Here is a 19,537-nt window from a genome sequence, read left to right as displayed (position 1 = left end):
CGCCCTTCTGCTGCTGGGGGAAGAATGAACTAGCTGGATCATTGTCAGGCCTAGTATAAGACAAGTAGTGTTTTACTCTTTTCCGCTTTGAGGTAAAGGCTTTCTGTACATTAGCATTTGTTTGCCTCCCATTGTCACTGTGATTTCAAGCTCTCAGATTTTATCCACATGAAACTACTTTGTTGTGAGGCAGAAGTTTAGGGGTTATTTTTTGGAGAGAAATCTTCATGACTGAAAGCTAATGTAACAGCAGAGGGGTGGATTCTAGGACAAGTGGTCTTCTTCCGAAGTAGGCTTTGTTTCAGCTCCCTTTGGCTTTTTTTCTGGCTGTGAAAAGTCAGTTTGGTCTATTTATTTTGCCACTGTAATATCTGTCCCCAAGCAGGGAAAGGTTTTCCTGCAATGAGCATTTTTCAAGTTCTGTTTTGTGGTCCTGTTTCCCAGAGTCTCCATGTTCAAAGCAGCAACAGCTTTCTAGGTCACTTTCTTCCCACTGCACACTTGTGTTCTGAATTCAGACAAAAAGATTGTGTTGCATTTTGTTTACTACCTCTGTGAGACACGCTAGGGCCACTAGTCAATCTGCAAAACATTAGAAGTACCTACTTAATAGAGGCAGAATTTTATTGAGTGAATAATTACATCCTGTTACTGCTGAAGTAATCACCTTAGATACAACCTATGCCTCCAGAGGGAGGTATGTTCTTCACAAAATGCCACCCTGGACAGTTCATTTTACTTCTGTACAAAGCTCCAGAATCTGTCTGACCATATTGTACTACAGGTTTTCATGTTTTCAGAGGATGAAATTTATGTTCCGTGAAATATGCCATTGCCAAAATTAATAGGTAAATGAACAAAGTGAAACGGACCATTAGAACCATTATAATATCATAGTTACTGGGTTGTGGCACAAAAGCAGAAACTAATGGGTAAACATAACCATATTATAGCGACAGCAGCCATCAATGTGCAGTACACAACTGTGGTTACACAATGGAAGGCAGTCAACCATTATGAAATATGATTTAGCAGCCAGGCCAGTTGCAGGTAATCTTGCTTAGAACAATATTTCCCTTGGCTACTTTCTTTTAGTTGATAAATGTCAACTATTTTCTGCCTGTCCTACTAGAATTTCATTTCAATTTCACAATTTTCATAATCCTTTTTTTTTATATTACTCTGGACCATGATACTGAGATTTTTTTCTTTGTTCCTGAGGCATGAACAGATTGTTCCTGAATATTCATGCAAATAGGAATTCAGCCAAAGGCCTTCAGAGTAAGTGTTCACTGTAACACCTTGAAGTCTTTTTGATGCCCTTGTCTTTATTTCTACTCTAAAACAATGCTTCATAATTTTAAGTGAACACTCAAACAATGTCTAATCAAGATAAACAATTCATAGACTGAATTGTGTTTGTATAACATGATTAAAAAGCTTTGAATAGCTAACATAATCATAACATTCTATTAATGGGCAGGGTGAGAGAAGCTACAATAACGAATGATTTCACTAAAAAATTACAAAGCTCAGAGATATGCAGGATCAGTTCCACTGGATTCAATATATTTATAGTGATTTAGGCAAGCAAGATGCTGGATTAACTCCTTGGTTATTACATCTTTCATTAAATTCCACTTTAGTGTAAAACAAACCACAAAATACAGGAACATTTTAAAAATTCAGATATGTAGAGAAGTTAACAAGTTCATCCATAGTTGTTAATGCAGTATTTGCAATCAGCATCTAAACACTTAAGCACTGATAGATTGAAAAAGACAGTACTCTGTTCTTAGAATAGAGAGGTGTCCCCCACGCTATTGAGGAGAGGGGGGTGGAGAAGTGTCTTTCAGCCTGGTTACTGGAGTGGTGCAATATAAATTAGAATACCATCTCTGGCCATTTTCTGCAGCCAGGAGAGGGATTGATGCAGGAGCTCCTCCAGATCGCTGTGCCACTCAAGGGTTTACTCATGCAGGAGGACTTTGACAGTGACTGACTAAAATAGATTCAGAGCTGCTTTATTCTGCTGAAGTGTTTCAAAGTAGTTGGAGCACAGAAGAGAGTTGGGTGCTCAACTGTTTAGCTTTCTCTCAGAGGTTTTCACTCCATGCGTATGCAAAAATGAATCAGTTACTTTGGTCTTCACTGAGCAAGATTTTTCGAGGGAATATGTAGCAGGAAATTGAGTCCCGATAATAGACTGTTACAAGGAAGGTCAAAAGGGTTCAGAGCTAGCCTAAGCAACAGCCAGCATTGTTAATTGCATTCTTGGATGGCAGACAAACCAAGAGTTTCTCTACACAGCAAAATAAAACTCTGTGGAAGTCATATATGTGTAATGCATGTAATTTAACATATCTTTCTACAACACATAAGTGTTTCCACTGAATAATATGTGAATTTGCAAAGCTACTGACACCTGGTAAAATAGTTGTACCTGAGTTTTGACCTGACTCTAGTTTTTACTGAGTAGATATCCTTTACTGCTTTTACCCATAGAAAAAACAAAGCCAACTGAGGTTGCAAATATGCAAGTAAATCTTGAAATTGTAGTCCTCAAAGTCCTGCTTCCATTTATCAAGAGAATGCTGTCTTACTGTTACACTGCTACTAAATGTGAGATATTGCTATGATGAGTGTAACCTATGACAAAACAGTGAAAACTTGAATACGTTAAATGCAGAATTAGGTGACTAGTTGAGTGATAATATATTGCCCAACCTAATGAAAAGACATTACCTTTGAATAATGGACCAAATCGTAGATTTAATTATCCCAAGGCAAGGTAGTGGGTGCTTCATGCAGACAAGGTCAATTACCTTATCCAGAAGAGCCTGTTTGAAGTGTGTTATGAATAATTCACAGACATAGAAATTAGCTCTGAAAAAATGTCCCAACTATAATGTGGTGAAAGCATTCAATTTCTTTTTTAATGTGTTTAAGATAACACCCAAAGGACAATTATGGCTGCTTAACTGTGAGACTCCTTAAATGACAAGGAATGACAATTGTGTGGTCAAATTCACATTATTGAATTATGCAGAAGAAGCATTGCCATCATGGTCTCATCCTGTCAGGTCACAAGTAACTGATTTCAAACCTCATATTGTATTTTTAAATGCTAAATAAAATTTGATCAAAGATTGATTAATTTATTAATGTTTCTCAATAGAGAAGACCCAGTTGTTGCTGTACTAGCTTTGTTTATTTTGTTTGTTTGGGGCTTTTAGTTCTTTGACGTTCTGGTGTGAAAACAAAGGACCAGAGTGATCGAATCATTTTTATGATTTTGGAGAGTCTGACAAACCCAAAGATGGAACCGCTGGGCTTTGCAATCTTTAATCAGAAGACCGGTCTTCTGCTATGAGCACTAAACTGTGCTGTTTCTAAGACAGTATTGTTCCAATCTAGGACTGTTTAGCATTAGGGTTAAAACAATGATAGTAGCCATGGTAGCAGAATGCATACTCACTTGACATATGGTGACCTTAGGTGTGAATTAGAAACGCAATAAACCTCTAAGTCTGGGGAATAACATGCACTCTCAGCATATTTTGATTCCACAGGCAAAACAATAACCTTAGCTTTCTCTCTTTGACTTTGCAATAAGTGGTAACGGCCAGGGGAAATCCCTCAGGGGCTGCAGTTTTCTAAGATGCCTGGCAAGAAGATGACTAATTCATCAGGTGCCTCAGTTTAAGTGCTGAAATGTAATAGTGACATTTCATGGCCTTTGAGTTTACTTGCTTTATTTTCTTGAAAGAGAGAGTTCAGCAGAATTTTAGAGGGTGCTATAGAATTGTGTATCTAATGAGGCATACAGCTGGCCTGGGCCTGTTTCCAGTCATGTCAATGTCAAGAATCCCATTTAGTTCAGTAGGAGCAGATCTGGGACCCTGGTACTTTCAAAGGATGGTTTGAATAGAGGAGGATAAAAATTTGCCACAAAGTCCATTTACAAAACAAGCTGCTAAAATATTTGATGAAGTAGGAAACCACCACAAAGAGACAGGAAACAAAATTTCCATTAAAGCAAACACATTGAAAAATGTAGTTTTCTGCATGTAGTTGGGGGGTTTTTGTATTCTCCATCATCCATCTTTCCTCCAATGATCAATTCTCCAAAAAAAAAGCTCAAGAATTCTCTTTCCTCCCACTTCACACACTCATTGGCCTCCACCCCAGTGTTTTCTGGGAGGACTTGATAAAGACTAATCTGAACCTAAGAGACTTGCTAGCTGATGTTCTTATTTGCATGCATGAATGTGAACAGATGTTTACAATAGTAGTGTTAAGTAGGCCAGCTGTTTGGGAATCATTTATGTATTTCATTTAAAAGTAAAGCGGTATGGTTCAAACCTTTACTCAACTATGGAAAAGAAACCTAAAGACAAAAACATTTCTTCCCCTATTATAGGAGGTGGCTTCATTTACACCTCAGTTTTCTCTTTCTCTGAATTTACAGCATAATACCAACAACTCTCACCTAAATCTCTGAGCATTTGCACCTTATCTTGACCAGTTGAATGCAGATGGAAGAAAATGCAAAGCACAACATCAACATTGAAAAACATTATTTGACTTAGGGAAGAAAAAAAGTACTGAGACAAGAGGAGGGGAGGGAAGTTGTGACTTTTCTTTAAAAGAGGTTGCTTATTGCTGATTGTTTCTGCGGTCTGTTCTGTCATGAAGCATACATCAGGGTAATGTTTGCCTTTGCATTTGTTCTGCTCTTCAGATGGGAGAAAAAACATAATCCTTAGCAGTGTATTACAGCCATAAATATGTAACTTGTATTTATAAATTCCTTAAAGTAAATCTGAGTAGAAATCTTCCATTATTATGGAGGTGTACATACTCATACAGGCATATGTGTAGAGAGAAGAGGTTGGTGGCAGTGGCTCTCATATATTTTTATAAGAAGTTTTCCCCTCAGAGATTCCTATTTTAAATATGGATCTTGGGTCTGATCACCCATGACTTCATTGCCTGCCCTGCTGGGCCTCCATGTCTTGAAAAGAAAGCAGGCAAATGATGTAGAGAGTTATATGGAAGTGATTGAGCCAGTTATTTTTTGTACAGCTGTTGAAGAACTCTAATGACACGTATTAATGTATACCCTGTCAAAATCCTACACCAATCTGAAAGAGACTTATCTGCCTCGGTTGTATTGTTTTGACCCAAGCACCACCATCTGGTAGAGATGTCTGCATCTCTCCAAACCAGCAGCTGACAGAATTTGTAGTAGACTATACTTGGCTTGAGGAAGGTACACTGAGTTAAGGAGCCTCACTGTTGGAAGGAAAGATGATAATGTATGTGATCTTGTGGACTTTTGATTCACAGCCTTGATGCAGCCCACAGAAAGATTTGTCTCATCAGCTGTGATGAAAGGCCTGTGGTAGAGGGTTATATTGTATGCAAAGATCTTGATTCTTACTTCATGAAGCTTGTAGATTAGGGATTGGCTCCAATGCTGATTCTTTCTCTCACCATTAAATACAGAAGACACATAGGCCTGTTCTGCTTTTGGAAAGAGAGGAAGGACTAGGACTTCTCATGGTTGCATGGTTCTCATTCTTCTGCAGCCTCTGCCCATTCCAGTATTGACCGCAGTGGTAAAGCTACAGCTGAGTTCTGCATTCAGCTGCAGGAGCAGAAAACCATCTTCAGCTGAATAATAATCTCTGTTAGTGACAGTAGACCTACTGAGCATAGCCGAGCAGTTCATATTCTATCCAGTACAGTCTGTGCAGGAATGTATATACATACCCATGGTTGTTACAGTTGTATAGAGAAATACACAGGAACCTGAGACCAATTAAATAGCAAAAACTAAATAGAAGATCTAGTTGAAAGATATAAACCTGTTGCTAACAGGCTGAAGAAAAGAGCTGCAAATTGATTAAGCAATTCCACAGAGAAGACAGATTGTTATCATCCTGACCTTTAAGGGTGTCCAGGATATATCAATAGGAGCATCTTCTGAGTACAGTGTTCTATGAATTTTTTCATTTACATTGTCTTGTTTTTCTCTTTATGTGCTGGCTCGGAGCCAGTTCATTTCATGGTCTTGCATATACATATGTTCTGCTACAGCTGCATTTTTCCAAAGTGCCCAATTTCATAGCACTCCAGGCTTCCTTAGGATGACAAATGGTGCCCCTGCTGCTCTGACCAACAAAACTGTAATTGCAGCCTGAGACAGGGACAGCTGAACTAATGCCATGCTTTAGTTTGGGTATATCTTTAAGCTGAAATTTGACTGCATTTGTTTATTGTAGCCGAGTTTCCAATTCCACCACTTAAGACATTAACTGCTGACATTAATTGTAATATTGAGAAAAGCAGAATTGCTCTGCAGTTGAAAGCAGTGTCAAATCAGCATTTATTTATTTAACATTGCTCTGTAATGTGTTGCAACACATCAGACTATAAAGAAGTTTAATGAGTTGCAGTAATGTTTGTAGCGTCTCAGAGATACTGGAATGTAGTTCAACAAGTTGTTTGTTGTTTGAGGGTTTTTTGACCAAGAACTTAAAACTGGACTCTTTCTACTGCTGTACTGGACTTCGTGATCATAGTAAATGCAACTGAGTGTTGTCTTTTGCCAACTAACACGTTTTAGGAGCAAAAAATAATCCAGTTCAACTGGCCCTGTGAGATTTCAATTCAGTAGGGATGTGAAGAAAGAGTAGGAGGAGAGGCTTAGAGCATGATTTATCTCTGCTTGTCCAAGCTGCCTTTCTGGCTCATAATTAGTGCAAGACTCAGAAATGTGCCTATATTATTCTCTAAACTCTTTTCTGCATGTTGGTGTCATTTTGTGGTTCTTTACAATGCCTGTCTTGTAGAGGACAGGAAATATATTGTGTACTCTGCACACGGACTTTTACAGCTGTTTAACATTAATTTAAATATCTTCTTTTTTGCCATTAAAAGAACCCAAAACAACAAAATAATAATAAAAAAGCCCTCTGACTTTTTATCTAGAGCTGCATGGACCATGATACTGGATTTCCCTCTTACCAAAGATGCTCATTTGACCAAATAATTTTACAGGGAACTTGAGATGTGATCTCATGTTCCAAAGGATTCTTTCCAAAACAGAAACACCATCCCAATAATATCTGAGAGTGCTATTATCAGTTTTAGGAATATCCTCTAATTTATTTAATTAGGGATTGAGGCTTCAAAGTGATTAGCAATATGTTATTATCTCTTCTAATTTATGTTCTATTAAGACTGTTTTTCTATTTTTATTCCAGTTCAGGAATTCAGCATATTTACTGATGATATTTTCTGATTTCTTTAAGATCAATCTAAGCTATGAAATTCAGTTGTTATCAGCCACTTACAGGAACCAGTTAGTAGTTGCACTTCAGAAAGGCACACTGTGGAAATGACATTGTCCTAATGACTTGCTGGTCAGATTCACTCCGTGTAAATAGATTTTATTCTCTAACTGTCAGCCATGCTGTGTTAACCTGGGAGCTGAAGGACAAGGTGTGTTCTCATTGCTTCATGAATCAATATTGCTAATAAAGATTCTCTATACCCAAATCTAGTTTTTATTATTCCTAGAAGCTGCCATTGCAAGTGCAATGGAAACAAAATTAGTCTGTCTTTTGTGGAGGGTTGTCAAATCCGAAGACAGTCCATTTCAGTCACTAGTGACTGTATTGGTGAAATGTTAGAAGGGGTGAAAAAGCAATAATAAGGATCCTTTTCTCATTATTAATGCTGATAGTTAAAACTGCATATATAGGAAACAGTTCTGTTGAGTAAGGTAATTCCATTTTTACTCAGACACTTTTCAAAATAACGGGGGGAGAAGAACTGTTATTAGTGTATGTAGTTCCTCCCAAAGGACAGAGCAGAGATTGCTTTCCACAGCATGTTTTTCTGCAACTTATCCAGTCTCCTATTAAATGTCCCAAATGTCCCCATTTTATCTATTTTCTTTTCCTAGTTTATCAAGTTGCATTTTATCATGGGCAGGATCCAGCAAGCTGCCCATGGCTTCCTGCAAGAATTGGATTCATCCGTATATTAATTCCACTCAACTTTACTCCAGCTTGCTTGTGTTCATAAACAATCAACCTGCTCTTAGTTATGCCCTGACTTTCAGACCACTATTAGGCCAGGCTGCAGACCTAGGTATTTTGGGCTTTCCTGGTGAAAGGCCCAGGCTGGTAGGCAGGTGAGAGCACTTGAGCCTGGCAGCCGTGCAGAGCTGGGGGCTTTGCTGTACAGCTCCATGTTTTACCACACTGAGTGGATGAGGTGCAAAGTGCTGGAGGTAGGGTCCCTCTATTACTCTTCATCCATGCCCTGTCCCAAGAGCTTGAGCTGTGACAATGCAGAACTCAAGATGGATCAAATATATAATTAATTTTTCTTTCTTACCCCCTTTGAAAATCAATCCTTCAGGCCTGTGTGTTTCAGTTGCTGCATACCCATGGATGGTTCTTTTGCCTGTCCCAGTGACAGCCAGAGTTTGTCTGAGGAATTCTCACATCCTGAATCTGTTTAAGAGGAGGGCTGGACAAAACAGTTTCCAACCTCAACCGTTCTGTCTTCCTGTGAACAGCTTGATGCTGAGTCAGTGCAAATCAGCACGACTACCCTGATTTCGCTGGAACTGGATGCTTTTATACCAGTTGCTGTATCTGGACTTTATTGTTCCTGGAAAATAATAGTAAAAGAAAGAACTACAAAGTGTTTCTTCCTAGAAGTCTTTCCTGGAATAGTTGCTTATAATATAGTTTTACCATTCTATGAAAGTTGTTTTCTCACTTCAACATTGCCATGAATAATTGTTGAATACCAAGTTTTCTTGTGGTGAAATGATTGGTTTATGGTTTGATGCACCATTCACAGTCTTTGATGCTTCAACTATTCCCCTCTGTCCTCTGCAGTCTTATTTCTAGGCTTTGAAATTGCTTTCATCTATGAAAACTTAAATAGCATTTAAGAACAAAAACTGCTGTGATAAACTACTATTCTCACCTCGCAATATTTTATAAGGTGCTTTAGTTCAGTACTCTTTCCTTACCTCGTAGCCCTTTCACATTCATTATAAAATGCTTTAAAAAGTAAGTTCTAAAGAAGAGCATATGATCTGTCTAAACTCATAAACTCAGTCATTTCTTTCACTCTTTCCTCCATTCCATGTAGGCACCTCAAGCAGTTAGCTGATAAGATAACGTGGGTGGGATTCAGTAGGACATTGAGAGAGTGGGCTGTGTTACTAGCTGCATACAGGGTGGCTGTAACTCTCATTCCTATTGTCTTCCTCAGGCCCTAGAGAGCCACTGAATGCTGGTCTGCTGCAGGTGCAGAGAACCCCACAAGAACTGAAATGACATGATCTGGTTTATCTTCTCTTTATTAGCCCATTAATGCAGCACCCACTACTACTTACTCTCACTTTTTTTATACTTATGCAGAAGAATTCATTAAGAATTAAAGACCTTTTCCTGGGCACTGTATTGAGCCACCTCATGAGATGACCTTTCAGTGGAAATGGGTGAGAGGGTACTGGTGAATGAGGATGAGAATGAACACATAGGAGCTGGCCAAACAGTGTCAGGGCAAGAAATGATGGCTTCATCTTTTTGCCATTATTCTCACTGGCTATACCTATGACACAGGAAAAAAATTCCAGACATCTGCTGAGCAGGTCTTGCTCCTCTGGCCCAGGCAGGGTCATGTTGGAGCCCACTGTGGCTTATCCATGTTCATTATTTTCTTGTAATTGAATCCCAGGAATTGATGGGTTTCTGGTCCCAGTACAGAGTAAGGATGTGGCAGGACATGTAACAATGTCACAGGTTGTCTGTTCAAGCAATGCAAGGCTTATTTATCTCAATTTACCTAGAGGAATTAGGCTAAACAGAGAAAATAGGAAAGGAAAAGGGGAATGAGGAAGAGGAAAAGGAGTTGAAAGCAAGAGGGACAGTTTCAAATTGAAGGTGAGCTGGAATGCAGAAAATAGAGGAAATGAGATAATTTTTTGGTTTCATCAGGGTCAGGTATCCAGTTCATCTTCAGCAAAACTGCTGGAGATTCAAAGCTGCTATTTTCTATTTTGTCATTTGTCCCTAAAAGCTGTAATCTTCTCTGCATTTTCGGTTTGGGTTGTTTGTTTGTTATTGTTGTTTTTCCTAACCTGCATGCCTTCAGCTCTTCGCATCATTTCTGTTGCTGGCTGAAATCCCACTTGCATCTTTCAGGAAACTTGTCACTTGGCCAGAAATTTATTGAGAAAACAACCCAGCCTAAGCTGGCAAAGGAGAATGCAAGTACTCATAATATTTTCAGCCTTTTTTGGCCTTCAACAGAGACATTCATGAGGCATAAAATTTTAGTTTGGATGTAGATTTAATCTTCCTCAGCATCTAAAAATGTTTGGGTTTTAAATCCTTACACCCATCCTCAAATCTGTCTCTCAAAGGGTTGATGAAGATTTTGCTGTTACTGAAATGCTGTGTGTGATTGCATAACTGTCATTGCAGCTCAGCGGTTCTGTTCATTAGCCTCCTGTTAAATCTAGAAGAAGCAACGGTCCATGTTTATTTACCTTCTTTCTGCCCATTGTCATCTGTGAGAATATCTTAACAATTACATAAAGTACAGAGCGCACTGTGATAACAGCTGTTCCAGAGGCAGAGTGATTTCTCTCCTTAAGAGAAGCAGACAAATGCTACTGCATGGGGGTTTTTGTTGTTTGTTTTGGGTTTGTTGGTTTTTGTTTTGTTTCTTTTTTTTTTAAGCAATTACTTCAGCCTGGGACTCTGTGAAAGCAGTGCACCTTGGCAGCAAAGCTGAATAACGAGAAAAAAAATGTCAGCAAAGTGCTGCCTTTCTTTCCCGTCTTCCTAACCACACTTAACAAAATAAGTCTGGAATGAGGGACAGATTTTGTGATTAAATAGATCTTGCCCAGGGAGTAAGTCGACTGGTATTAGCATGACTACTTCACTTTTGGATAATTGCTCTAAATAAGGATTCTAGGACCTGACCAGAAATTGTAATCAAATTCAGTGAGAATCTTAGTACCACTGGGCAGCACCTTTGCTACTCAGTACAGAATGGTGATTATCTTGCAGCAGTGTTTGACCTACTGTGATTTCCAGCACAACCATGTTTACCATCTCTGAAAATTAGGGCGGTGGGTTACAATTTTAAGAAAGAAAAAGGAATATAAAAGTGGCATAATTGCCATGGGAAAGTAAATGGCATTTACTCGTGCCATTGAATAAAAGGGAGGAAGTATTTGTTGGTCATTATGGGTGTACCGTAAAGAGGTACATGGAAGCAGAGTAGTATGGTACAAAAACAAGTGGGTACTTGATGGCTCACTGAGTAAACAATGTTCAAAGGAACCATGTCATTGGGGACTCTCATTTTTTCCTTATTACATAAATGATTTTTTCCCAAGATAGCATGATCTTGAGTTACAAACAGGGTCGTTTGTGAAGTGCAAAGAGGGTAGGTATTGCTTCCATAATTGCCGAGGCAGAGCCACGAGACCCTCGCTGAGGGCTGTAAACCAAAGAGCAATTTTTTTTTCACTGTTGTATGTCAGCATCCTCTTCAAAGAGTGTGTAGCATGTACTGGTTAACGCAGCACAGCCTGAGTTCTCCCGTTTTGTGTTATTAGTATATTTTCCCCGTGGTGTGAGTTGCTGTTTAAACCAATACAGATTCTGAGTCATTAATACCACAGACCTCTTCACTGAACAAACAGCCTCTGAGAATGTATTAATTTTGTGTTTTCCACTCAATATGAAATGTTTCTCCAATTTGTCCATTTTTTGTCCAGAATTATTATAAATACTTTTTCTTAGATTTATCAAAACAGTATTTTTTTTTCCTGTTGAAAGGCCAAAGTGGAAGAATTTGGTTTTACATCAATTTAATGTTAAAAATTCTAATATAAAAAGGTTATGAAAATGGTATAATGGCAAAAATTAAGCATGGGAAAACAAGATCTTGGTAAACCCTTGCAAAAAATACTGAATCACAGTTGTCCCTTGTTTTCACTCTCTTACCCCTTTCTCCATTTATTCAGAGCCTTTCAAAAATTGATTAGCTGAGACCATAATTTATACTCTGGATAGGCTTCTGAATTCAGTTATTCAGGTTGAAATTGCCTCATATAAATGTGTATATATATACAGATACATATATAAAAAATATGCTAACTGCATGTTTCACATTGTTCAATATATTTGCAGAATTTGGTTTTTTTGGAGTAGTTGGTGTAAACAGACATTTTATGTTTTTGAGTCCAGTTTCAAAGAATTGGGTTTGATTGCTCTATGCAATTCTACAATCAGTATTTTCCTAATTCTCACTACCTCTTGATATGTGAATCTTTCCTCTTAGAAGAAAACAGCATGGATGTAAATTAATCTACATTTTCATCAGTAAAATTGATAGATGTAAGTTTTAACAAATTCAGTTCTGCTTAACTTGGTTTGAATTTGGAAGGAAAAAAAGAGCATGAAGATCGCCAAGAGAATGTCGTTTCAGTACAATACGGTTTCAGTGTTTCAACAGACAAATGCAAATAAATTGACTTGATGTGGTGGTGAAAAAGACCTTTAGCTGACCTGTTTCAGTAACTTGGGTACCCCAAAAACCTTGGCTGTGTTAGGGGTATATAAGTGCTGTGTCAGACTTTAGGTTTATATAGCACAGGAGTATAACATGGGATCCAGTTTATCTTGTTATATTTCCATAAATTTTTTCCAGATTTTTTGTTTGTTGTGATAGCAAGAACAACCTGGAAAATGACGCAGACAAATCTTGACAAATATTTTAAACATAGTACTTTTAAAAATGCATGGCTTTTGTTTAACTCATGCTGTATAAACATAAAAGTCAATACTAAGAATTTCTGCCTATATAAAGGCAAACTGAGTTCACAAAAGTTGCTTGGAATTTATACATATAGTGATTTAGTCCTAAGTGTTTCTGGAATATGCTGTTTCTATGTCTCCTCCAGCTTCTGAGTGCCTATACAAATACTTTTTGAAAAAATTCTCTGGCATTTAAAACCTGAACAATCCTTAACCCTTTAAAAATAACTTGTATTTCTAGCAGTGTCAATGTCTCCTAATACAGAAAATAAGAGAACTGTCAGCAAGAGGGAGATTTAAGAAGACAGATATTTTGTTGTAAGCTGGTAGAAGGACACCAAATACGTGTTCAGCCATTCTTGTCACTGGAAGAGGCAGATCCACAATGCAGGTGAATTTGATCTCAATCTGCATCTCCTTCTAAGGATCTTTGGTAACCAATTCTACGTGTCTACTCTCCTCTTCATAGTGCTCAGCCTCTGTGCTTGTTAACTGTACAGTCTGTGCCAGCCTTGCTTCAGCTGGAACAGATTTCATACAGAGAGCTAACAATGAACAGTTTAGTCAAGCACATTGACAGAGTAGGTACTGGGGATCTGCTGAACAATATCTGGGAGGAGCTTACTCTCTGTGCCTTGCTGGATGGACACAGAGTTCTTGTCTGTATATATGGCAGTATTGTATATGTCAGGGTTTTCAGAGTCTTGGCTCTTTGGAAACACACATACAGCTGTTGAATAGACCACAAAGAACCAGCTTATGGAGACAGGTAGAGGAAAACATCAAGATGATCAACTGAAGATGATACCCCTTATTCTTTCCTTTCAGAAGATCTGTGCCAACCTTACTTTCTGCAATCTACCTGGCAGCGTGAATGAGTAGCAGTACTTGTTTTGATACAGTATTCAGTGTGCCTGTGTAGTGTTTTTATTCAATACGGTATTAAATTATGGTAAAAAGAGTGGTATAAATATCACAGCTGTTCGTAGAGGTTTCCAGACAATATAATCACTCAAAGGGTTATTGTCCTCTGCAGAAAATAAAACAAAAAAAATGCCTTTCTTAAAGATTTTTTATCAAAATTAAAATCTACCAAAGGCAGCTTAAGCAGTACAGAAGGAAATCACTTGAAAGAAACTGGTCTCTGTTCTGTTACTGGTGAATTCAGTCACTTGGGGCTTGTTCGTTTTGCTTTGTTTGGGATTTTTTTTCCCACATGTTCTCCTTCAAAATCAAGGTATGGAGTTCAAAGACAACCCTAAAAAAAATTTTATAGGAGTTTTTTTACTGTTATAAATAGACAAAAATGTATAGAAAAGAATACTTTTATTTGTGCAGTAGGCTTTTGACAACTTTTTTTCTAAATAATGTATTTTTAGGTACAATGTAAGCACTGAATGAATCATAGAATCAGCCAGACTGGAAAGGACCTCTGAGATCATCAAGTCCAACCCTTGATCCACTACTGCCATAGATACCAGACTATGGCACTAGGTGCCACATCCAGACTCAAAGAAGAATTAGTAGCACTTCTTATTAGTGGACTTTTTAGCTTAGAAATTTTTAAGTAGAATTTTACTGACTTATGTAACCATAAGGTTATGGGGTCAAGTTAAATCCTTGATTAATGTCATTGACTTGGTCTGTGGCTTCATCACGTATAGGGAATTAATTCATTTTGAGGTGGTGATAATGCTTTGAAAAAATGATAATACCATAATTACAGAAGTGAAGTTACTGCAAAGAATATACAGGCTCATAAGAAAGAATCTTAATCAACAGAAGCTGGCTAAATTCAATCTCAGTGCAAGACATCCTCCAGCTCTGCCAAGGTGTAAGAGAGTAAACTTTCTGGAAAGAAATCAGAGATAGATTAATTGGCATTGCTAGTGAAGTATTGCTTTGCTTCAACATTGCAGGTATATGACATACAATATATGTTTCAGAATTTCTAAACTGTGCAAGTTGCTGTAGTACCTTAGATTTAAGAGCTTTTATGAATACCTCTGTGATTTCTCATGTGTTAAAAAACTAAGCATGTGGGAAAGCATTTTGAAGAATCAGGGCATAATATTCCTTAATAATACAATTGATTTCTAAGGGACTAGTTATGGAGAAAAATTTGCTCATCTTGAGAAAAGAGTGGCAGAACTCTGCCTAATAAATAGAATTTTGGAAAAGACACTGGTTTTTTATAGTCTATTCCCTTGACAATCTAAGATTGTTTCTTATAATGTTGAATGCTCTAATTTTTAGCACTGTATTTAATTTCCTTGTAAATGACTCAAACAGTGGTTCTGCTACCACTTCCCCAGTCTATATCATAAATCAGAATGTGCATGCGTTTGTTTGGTATTGCTCAATAAAACAAATAACAACATATCTGAAAAAGACATCAGAAAACTGCTTATTCTTAATTTATGTGAATGATTGCTTATTTCACTGTTATGTTTAAGTGTATAATGACTTCTGCCAAAAGAATCTGACACATATTGCATTTGATTAATGAATACCATTATTTGCTATTGGCCTGAAATATTTATCTTTATCTAATTTTTTTTTTCAGAATGGACAGTTTTAAAATTAGATTAAGCACTTCTGTATAATATCTATTTCTACTCCTAGACAAATCACCCTTTTATTCAATTAACATTACTATTCCAAGCTTTACCAAGTAATTTCCCTGTAATGTGGTATAAAACTGTTTCACTGTTTGCAACAGTCAACCTCTGCACAAAAAATCAGTTGAATAGAAAAGAAAGAAATCATAAATGTGTTGATAATAAGATGAGACTTAAAATGAGTGTGTAAGATGAATCCTTAGATGTTCTTGAATTGTGTTTTTCTAATGAGTACCTCTGGGTATTGGTCAAATTCGTCATGTCTTAATTGTTGGTATCATGAGGATGCAGTTGCTCTTCCTATTTTTATTTTCCTTTTTTCATGAATTTACAGTTCAGCAGTCTAAGCTTAGAAGGAAAATAAACATGAATTAATTTTGCCAAGTGATTCTAAAACTCATTTTAATTAGTCCCTTACACTCTACAGTTAACCTTGATTGCATTTCGTATTTTAGTCTTTCTTGCTTTGTATTAGGAGAAATACTCCTTACTAACAATGTTAGTAAAGTGGAAGAATAAAATGATGCATCTTTCTACATTAGCAGTGCAGTTCAATTTTCCAAGCTCCTCTGATCAAAAAGTCTTGATATGTCAATTTTGGTAAATTTTGCCATCTACCTTAAGTATAACTGATTACATTTCTTGATTTAAGGTTTAAGAAGTCAATGAAAAAGTTATCTGAGCTGGAAGACAAACTCAGTCTTAGAAAATGTTAATCTGTGACTTTAATTACATCTGATTCTGCTTACTGTATCTGACTATTAATACTTAATTCTTGATGCATAACAGATTCTGAAGTTTAAACAAAAAAATATCTCTGTTTGTATAAATGCATAAATCTTAGAGCTCCTGTAGGCAGAAAATAGCTTCACAGAGATAAATTGATTCTCAAGCAGGGACATACTTTTTCCCACTTATGTCCTACCTTGTTTAATATCTTACGGAGCTTTGCATTTGCAAATTCCGCCCTTGGAGAACAATAATCCTACTCTCTTGGAAACTGATGGAAATTTTGGTCTTGGTTTTGAGAGGAGTCCATAGTAATAGATCAGTTTGTGCATTATTTCTGAAGATTTTTGTTCTTAATATATATAAGGTAAGAAATTCCAGTCTAAGAGCTAGAGTCTTCTTCAAAACTTGATGACTCTACAACAGGTCCTTGGCCAATACTACATGGTACAAGACAACTGTCCAGTGTGAGTCGTGGCAGGAGAATTGTTTTCAGATTCCATCAGTGATCAGATCTCCCCCCAGTGTCACACAAAAACACTGGACACAGATGGTGCAGACAGTGATGTTGGGTTTGCATGTCAAAAGTCTTTGCAGCTGATAGGCACCAAGGTTCTCACATATGATTAGCACATGAGCCCTATGGGGAAAATATCTGCTCCTCCAGATGGGATTACGATAGAACTGCTGCTTTCCCAACATGTATTCCATAAAATGGAACTTGGGCAGAGTTTATGGTTGGTTACTTTGTAGTTTGCATCTTTTCTTTCAGTATTATCCAACATGTCCACCTTCACTCTCTTTTTCATTCTCAGGAGAATCCAATTTGCTTATCAAGTTCTCTTTCTCTCTCTTTCTCTCTTTGTCCCCCGTTTTTCCCTTTCATCCAGATGGAATGCCATTTGCTTGGTGGGTTGGCCGTGCCAATGAAAAGCATCTTTACTGGGGAGGATCTCTTCCGGGCATTCAACAATGTGCATGTGGACTGGAAGAAAGTTGTCTGGATATGAGATATTTTTGCAACTGTGACGCAGATAGAGAAGAATGGTAATAATTTTAACGTGTAAATGGCAGTGTCTGTATGAAGAGCTGGTGATAGGAAGTAGGAAAGGAAGGGTTAAATCCTTTCCTGATTCACTGTTCAGGAAGATTGAATGGCTTGAGTATAATCAGATAAGAATGAAAGTCAAACTAGAATTTGGACTTCTGATTTCATCTTAAATTTCTTTTTTGAACCAAAAAAAAGATATCTGACTGAAGCACGTTGCTGGGATGGGTGGTCTTCAAAAAAATATTTCTTGTTGAATGCTGAATCCAGTAATTGTATTTGTTTAAAAATATTTATTCAATTGGAGCATTGCATGAATAAAGGTTCTGGGAGCTTGGTTCACAGGCATATATCAGAGGAGGAAATTCAAGCATAGACAGCAAAAGTCAGGTACAGCTAAACAAGAAATATGTGGTATTAAGAAAACAGTATTTTTCCTATGAGACAGTATATCTGTATGTGCCTTAATGTTCTTTTACATTGGATCCCAAGCTTTTTAAAGTCAATAATAAGACTTGCTTTGGCTTCTGTAGGCTTTGTTTCAGTTTCCACAGGAAGTTTTCGTTACAGTATGAATATTCAAAGCCTTTCCTGGCTTTTGACTTTTGGTGTGCTCTGATGCTGCATGAATTTGGGAAAGCCACCTCACAATCTTCTCTCATTCTCTGCACCTTCAGAGAGCTCCAACCACCAAGAGATAGCTGGTGAACTTTCTAATTAATTCCTAATTGTGTTTGAGCGGACTGAAATGCCAGATGAGTGTTGTTGGAAGTACAATTTGAAACACTCATGTGAAAACTCTCACTCACTCTTACTTTTGGACCACTAACTGATAGGAGCTGCTGTCCTTTCTCTGAAAAAAAGATATTTTAACCTTGAGTAGTTCAGAAATTATGAATAACGGAAGTAGACAAGAAATGTCTTACTGTCATAGGCTATTGTGTTTGAAATAGTGTCCAAATTATCCCTGTGAAGCCTTCACTTAAAATGAGTAGAAAGGAACTGTAAAGAGTCCTGAAATATAAAAAAAAATAAAATCAGAAATTACTTGTCACTGTAAGTGTTGGGTTTTTTTGGTTGCTTGATTTCCAGACAGTGTGAGTATTTGCTTGGACCCTTTATTTCCCTGGGGTCACTATTCATTTTCAAAAATTATAACTGTAAGGGAATTTCTTCAGGAAGATGTTTATGTAAATGTTGGTTTATGAATGTGATTTGTATAGAATAGGCTGGCTGTGCATGTTAATCTGTCTTTTATTTAATGTTAGTTTGTCAGATGCGCTTTTGACAAGGTTTACACATGAGCATCAAGAGCATCTGTTTTTACGAGTGCTTGGCTCTTTTCATAATCCACATTCCATTTTTTAAGTGAGCTACTTCTCAAGTAGAGCAGGGTGTTATGCTGGCAGACATTGGGATTGCAGTCTGTGATTGCAGAACTGCACCACTAGGTCATACAAACCAATGCAAGGTGAAAGCTAAATGCAGTTTTATAATGTTTCAGCTAAGTCTCCTCAGGAAATGAGACCCAAGCAAGTTATGCTATGGGTGTTTATCTCCATTTTAACCCCACACCCAATGATTTTGAATAAAAAGACACATTTCAAACATCTTGAAGAGAGAAAGAGAAATCTCAAAAGTATTACAAATTACACATTCTGTGAAAATTTATGCCAGGCTGAGGGGAAAAAGCCAATTAAAATGCACAAGAAAGAAGTTAAGGAAGCGTACACTTCTATTAGATTTTGGAAAACCCTCATGGGAGGGAGATGTTGGAAATCATGCGTCATTAGCTTGGCAGCTCACAGAGCTACTTGTTTCTCCTAATTCCATGATAATAGCAGAATATGCTCAGAAGCCTCCTCCACTAAACTGCCTACTATTTGTTGGTTTGGGGGTTCAGTTGTTTTGGTGTTTAATCCATGAGAAATTTTTACTTGGGTAGCATTCTAAATTGCAGGTTGCCTTTTTAAAAGCTGAAAACCCCCTGACCTTTATGAAGAGTTTCTAAACATAAGAAATTTCATGCCTCTTGAAGATTGCTTTTGTGTTTCCCTGCTAGAACACTGACCCCCTGATATATAACGAGCATTAAAACCTGAAACCTGCTGAGATCTGAACTGTGACTTTAACCTGCTATACATTATAGTGGAAGGAGCAAGACAGCAGTAGATGCATTTATTTGCCTCGGCATGAAATAAAATGGGTGCTGCAGAGTGGAAAACCAGAAAATCATTTTTGCTCTTTTAGATAAATCATGC

At 37.4% G+C, this 19,537-nt stretch overlaps 1 protein-coding gene across 1 annotated transcript in view; it reads left to right on the top strand.

Moving 5' to 3' along the window:
* CNTNAP5 (contactin associated protein like 5) overlaps positions 1-19,537 on the top strand; it is a 292,078-nt gene that overhangs the window by 213,308 nt on the left and 59,233 nt on the right. The window contains exon 14 of the mRNA XM_027678926.1: positions 17,119-17,275. Within this exon, the coding sequence (XP_027534727.1) occupies positions 17,119-17,275 (157 nt within the window). The remainder of the gene's footprint in view (positions 1-17,118; positions 17,276-19,537) is intronic.

This window comes from Neopelma chrysocephalum, unplaced genomic scaffold (assembly GCF_003984885.1).
Source record: "Neopelma chrysocephalum unplaced genomic scaffold, ASM398488v2 Primary Assembly neopelma1_44, whole genome shotgun sequence".
NCBI lineage: Eukaryota > Metazoa > Chordata > Aves > Passeriformes > Pipridae > Neopelma > Neopelma chrysocephalum.
Note: the sequence above shows the minus strand (reverse complement) of the source record. Positions and strands in the feature narration are given on the sequence as shown.